Source organism: Pongo abelii, chromosome 9, assembly GCF_028885655.2.
Source record: "Pongo abelii isolate AG06213 chromosome 9, NHGRI_mPonAbe1-v2.0_pri, whole genome shotgun sequence".
Lineage (NCBI taxonomy): Eukaryota > Metazoa > Chordata > Mammalia > Primates > Hominidae > Pongo > Pongo abelii.
Window position 1 is genome coordinate 8,580,987 of NC_071994.2, and position 6,079 is coordinate 8,587,065.

A 6,079-nucleotide genomic window follows, 5' to 3' on the forward strand; every position below is an offset into this window, starting at 1 on the left:
CCAGCTACTCGGGAGGCTGAGGCAGGAGAATGGAGCAAACCTGGGAGGCGGAGCTTGCAGTGAGCCAAGATCGCACCACTGCACTCCAGCCTGGGTGACAGAGCAAGACTCCGTCTCAAAAAAAAAAAAAAACACCAAAAAATAAATTAATAAAATTAAACTAATGCATGGAAGAGTTTGTCCTAGTATATAGTAAGAAGATAGAGTAGTATATCTTGGCTTGTATAGTGCTTCTGTGGTTAAAGGGGCAACTGCCCCCAAGCGTTTTCATGAAAGTAACACTTCTGCTGCTGGTCAGTCATGCCGACTCAGCTATGGCCACCTTCTGTGGCTCCAACGCTTTTGTCCATTAAGGCTGGACCTCAGCACCCACTTAAAAAAAATGTGGCCTAAGGAGAAATGTGACTGATAACTGCCGAACTCCTATCCTACCCTAAGTTCACATACACATAAGGGTATGCAAATGGGCTTTGGATATGGTTTGCGAGTGATACAGCAGAGCACATTTCATCTATTAATAATCACTTTTATGCCACTGAGGAAATTTTGAATGCTTGTAAAATTTAGTAATTTTTCTGCCTCTCCTACTTACAGCAACACAAAAAAAGAAAAGAACATCAGGGAAACCTCACCATACGAAGGCAGAAGGGAAGGGATCAACAACGAGGCTCTAAAACCCTTTCTTTAACATCAAGCAACATGCCACCTGGTCCCCATAACCCTGCACCACGGTCCGTGCCATACTGGACCATAGTAGAGGAAGTACTACTTAGCATGAAGGGAAAACAATGCTAACTTCTAGAGCTTGAATTTCATAAAAGATAAAGGAACTATAGCAAAACTACCTTTTTGTAACAGAATCTTAAAAGCCAACTGTATTTCACAGTGATTACCTCTGGGAAGTGACAAGAGGGATGGACTGGGGGCTTTTTCCTTTGTGTTTTCCATCTTCCCATACTGCTCAAATTTCTAATCATGGACATATATTAATCATTTTGTCTTTAAAAAAAGTGCTGGTAAAAGGCTGGGCACAGAGGCTCATACCTGTAATCTCAGCACTTTGGGAGTCCGAGGTAGGAGGATAGCTTGAAGCAAGGAGTTCAAGACCAGCCTGGGCAACATAGTGAGACCCTGTTTAAAAAAAAAAAAATATAGCCAGGTATGGTGGCACATGCCTATAGTCCCAGCTACTTGGGAGGCTGAGGCTGGAGGATTGCTGAGCCCAGGAGTTGGAGGCTGCAGTGAGCTATGACTGCGCCACTGCACTGTAGCCTGGATGACAGAGCAAGACTCTATCTAAAGAAAAAAAACAAAAAATGCTGGTGAAAAATGTGATCAACAGAACAATTTCATTCTTTTAAAACCAGCTGTGAGTAAACTATTCATCTATATAAAGTTTTTCAAAAGTACTATGTATTCTGGGGGAATTTAACAGATGTTAAATAAGAGCAGACACCTACCTGAGGAATAACTACACTGCTCTTTATTTAAATATCTAACACAGGAAACGGTATTTTTTTCAAAAGAAAATTATATTTTGACAGGCATCAAGAAAAGCAGCAGGACCTTCCTAACACTGTACTGTTTGAGCCCCTCTTCTCTGCCCTAAGAGACCAAATCCCACGACACTCTTATGCACACCTAACCTTAGATCCACAGTCATGTTTACATTTCTAAAGGGCATGTATCTCATATATCTGTGTCCCATTTGAGTTACATGAGACAAGAATGTTAATCCCTCCACAGAGGGCAGCACGTTGCCAATATATTCTAAACAACATGAACAAGGACACCCAGGAGACCTCAAATTAACCAGATGACTCTAATAATTGGAAAGACCAATGGCAGTCCATTTTCTCCCCACAGGGTGTTATTCCGGCCTGCAAAATGCTCAAAGAGTGCATGTGTTCCACAAGGAGTGAGGAGGTACAAGGGTGATGGATGGAAAACAAGGTGGGAGCAGGACAGTGGACAAGCTGAAGGACTGGTCAGTAAACATGACATAACTGCACACTCCCAGAATGCAAAAATAAGTCCGCCTAAGCCGCTCACAGCAAGTTAGCATAATAATTATACATTTGATCAGGATGCCTGGCTGTTTCTTAGGCTAATAATTTATTACGTGGACTTTGCAGTGACCAAGAGACCTAGGGGCAGACCAAACATCAACAGCAGTCAATGATTTCATTCACGCCCCTCTGCTGCAGCTCCTTGCCAGTAGGCTCGCGCCTTTTCAACCTAACAAGATGGAGAAGGCAGCTGCCCAAACATCACCAAACATAGGCATGGAAGTGAAGGAGGAATGGGAAAGGCTGGACCCATGTAGGAAGAAGGAACACGGTGTTTCTATGTGTGAAAGAGGTGGGTTAGCATACTTCAGCGATAGATGGGCCTGTATAGAAAGAGAGAAGCCTGCTTAGGATCAAGAGAGGAACACCATCACATACTCAACTCTCGCTTGAGCTTGGTGTTGTGCTATGGATCTGGCCCCAGCAAACTAAACTAATGTGGCTCCTGATTTCCCTAGAGAAAGGACAGAGGGAAAAAAAATAATGTGTAAATCTGTTAAGTGATGTGGAAACACAGAGTGGAAGGAGCCTGTGGAAACAATCTACCTTTGCCTAGTGAAGTCCCAGATCTATACCCTGCGAGCAGCAATCCCGCCCCTCCATATGAATACAACCTAAAGAAACTTCTGCACAAGAGCACTAGGAGTCCTGGGGGGAAATGTGTGCATTACTGTGGGTGTTAAACAGGAAACAACCTACACATTCAAGAGAATTACGGTATATTCATTCACACAACAGAATACTACCCATCACGAAAATATTTAAACATGGCTACCATACCACATGGATGATTCTCACAAACCTAACGCTGATTTTAAAAAAATAAAAAAACCAATCAAGTCACAGAACACATACAGGATGACACCATTTACACAAACTTCAAGAACATTCAGAACTATAAAATATATAGAGATGCGTTATGTAGTAAAACTAATTTTTTTCTAACAAGGGAAATGATAAACACAATTCAAAATAGTGTTTACCTTTGTAGAAGGAAGAGGGGAGATAGGAAGGGGCACCCTGAGAGCTTCAACAGAAGTGCTAATGCTCTTTTCCTTAAGCTGAGTGAAAACAGAAAGATGTACTCTCATCATTCCTATCTGGGATATATATATATAACAATATTATCCAGAATAAAGGAGGGGAAAGGAAGACAGTTGAGGGAGGAGCCCAGCAATGCTCTCTAACTCTGACTTACACATCCGTCTGCCTAACCAACAGTGAGGAGAGAGCCCAAGACTTCAAGGCAACAGAATCAACTCAGCTAAAAGGTGACAAAAAAGAACACCTCCAGGCACTTCTCTGGGCTTTCTGGGTGAAACCAGCTCCACACACCGTCTTATTCAAGTGGCAAACTGTAAGACACAGCACACTGTCCCCAGAGTTGGAGACAGACTGCCTTGCCAATACAGAAACAAAATATTCCCAAACTCAGGCCTATTTTGCCAATGGAAGGAAAGTCCCCAGATGGTTCCAACAGACAGAGAGGAATGGATTGAATTTAGGAACAAGGCAGTAATTTCATAGAGCCCTGCAGAGCTGGGAGATTCTGGGACCAGTTTTAGTGGGGGAGGGGAGGTAAAAATACACTTGAGGACACATTAAATAGGGCCCCAAAACTAAGAGCCTAGCGCTTGGGACAGAACGTGTGTAACATGAAGTTCAAATGAACTTGTGTGCCGAAGGCTAATGAGAAGCCCCTAGGGTGATTATATGAGCTTTACCTGCAAGAGGTGACAATCGAGTTTGGCACATGCTGAGTCTATTGGGAAATAATATCAAGAGATCTATACCACATCCATGTATGTACAGCCCCCGGCGCCGGCGAGGCAGGAGAGTGACATGCTCGGGGAAACTGACTGCCAGGAAGGCCAGATTCGGTCAGCCCAACAGGAGAAAGCCCGGGCCGAGGCCAGAAGGTCCCTCGGGGAGGACAGAAAGGTGGTCCCGGCCCCAGGCAGAAGGTGGGGCTGCCAGGAGAGGGCGGGTCCCCGTGGCAGGAGTCCCAGGAGGCCTGGCTGGAGCCAGGCCGGGCCGCGGGACAGTCGGGGAGATGGAGGGCGGGGACCCCTTGGGTGCTGAGGCGGGGAGGGCTGGGCCCCGGCGGCCACCCCGCTCCCCCGGCGCCCCGCCGCACCCTCCCGCGCTCACCTAGGCACGCAGCTGGACGAGCTCCGGTCCACCTCCCAGGTGGCGTACAGGTTCATCTGCACCGGGGCGGGGGTGCGGCCTGGCCCCGGGCCGCCGGGAGGCGCGGAGCCCGAGGCCACCGCCACGGCCATGGAGGTGGAGGTGGACGAGGATGAGGAGGAGGCAGCCGCCGCCGAGGTGGACGAGGACGACGAGGTGGCCTGGGCCAGCTTGGGGGGCGTCGGCTGCTGCGGCGGCTGCTGCTGCTGCGGCGGCGGTGGCTGCTGAGGGGACTGGGCGACCCCGGATCCCCGCTGGCCGCTGCCGCCCCCGGCGCCTCCGGGACCACCGCCCGCCCCTCCGCGTTCCGCCATGGCCCGGCTAGGCGGGGGTTACGGAGGCCGAGGCGACGCCGATCTGGCTCCCAGGCTTCCCCCGCGGCGGCGGCGGCGGGGGCTCGGCAGCCTCCTCAGCCCGCCTGCCCGAGCGCGAGCCGCCAGCGAGCTGCACGCACGCGCGGGGCCTCTGGGCGCGCGGGCCTCGCGCTTGACCGCCGCTGCCTGTTGCGGCTCGCGCGGCCGACACGGGTGGGCGTGTCCGGGAGGGGGCGGGGAGCCCGGCCCGCGCGGCCCCACCCAGCGCGGAGGGGCCGGGCCGGGCGCGCTCGCGCCCTGCGTGCAGCGGCGCGCGCCCACGGGTCCTGCCCTCAAATCCGCTGCCCGTCCGCCCCTGCTCCTCCCTTCCCCGCCCACGGTCGGCCGCGGCCCCGCCAGCGGAAACCCGGCTTTTCCGGGACTCGGTCCCTGCAGGGAGGGGGCTGCCGCGGGAGCGCGCCTCGGCCTCTCGGGTCTTCGGAGCCAATGAGGAACCCGCCGCCAGCGGTGGGGGTCTGCCCGGGGAAGCCAGCTCTCCGCCTGCCGACCTAGCCCTGTCCTGCGGCCCCGGCAAACAGAGAGGTCGGCGGAGACCCGGGGCCCGCTGCCACCGCGGGTGCCTGTGATCCGGGAAGTTCCCGCCCCGAGGGCAAGCGGGGGTCAGGGACCTGGAGTCCAGAAGGTTCTTCGCATAAGTGAATTCTCAAGCTATCCCGGGGCCCATCTGGAGCCAACCTTCCTCTTCTTTCCCTACCCCCCAAATCCCTCTTTAGAGTGCCAGTGCTTTGTTGCTTACCAAATTTCTAAAATTCCATTCCTCCTAAGGCCTAGCTCAGCTGCCACGTCCTATCTGGATCACCACCCCCACCAACCCCGAGACCATCTTGAACCCTCCAGCAAGTGAGCGCCTCCACTGGTGCACTTAAACACCAACAGTAGTACAACAGCAGCGCATGACTCCCCTCCCCACAGGCTGGCAAATGCCCGTGGGAGCCAGTGATCCAGCCTGCTCTAGTCTGTCAGAAAGGCTGCTCAGGACCAGGGGATTACAACCTGAAGAAAGTAAGTCCCCTCATCCCACACACAAACCCCAAATCCCAACGACTAGTGTTGCTGGAACCCAAGGGTTCACATGGACTCAAGACAATTTAGCTTTTGAGCTGTTATCGCACAGGTAAGGACTTGACCTTCTGGTCACAAGGTCAGTTGGGCAGGCCTGCCCTGGCCTACTTACCAAGCCCACTGTTACTTCCTCCGCCGCGCTAGGGCGCTAATCTGGCTATTTTTACTCCCCAAGGACAAAGTAGTAAGGTCAAACCAGACCTAGAGGTACTTCCCCCAAGCCTTCCTACAAAGCAGGGCAGTGGTGAAACACACATTTCAGCCCAGAGTTGGCGTCACCACCAGTCAAAAGCGCCGTCTAATCCCAGTTTATGTTCGTGGTTACTGGGGCAGCCCAGTGATTGTAGAAAGAGGCTATTTTAGTCCTTTTGCAAGAAGGGGCTA

At 51.8% G+C, this 6,079-nt stretch overlaps 1 protein-coding gene across 1 annotated transcript in view; it reads right to left on the reverse strand.

Annotated features, from left to right (window-relative positions):
* PACS1 (phosphofurin acidic cluster sorting protein 1) overlaps positions 1-4,788 on the reverse strand; it is a 171,125-nt gene extending 166,337 nt beyond the window's left edge. Inside the window, exon 1 of the mRNA XM_024255124.2 lies at positions 4,221-4,788. Coding sequence (XP_024110892.1) covers positions 4,221-4,573 — 353 coding nt within the window. The 5' untranslated portion in view covers positions 4,574-4,788. The remainder of the gene's footprint in view (positions 1-4,220) is intronic.
* Positions 4,789-6,079: the final 1,291 nt, after the last annotated feature.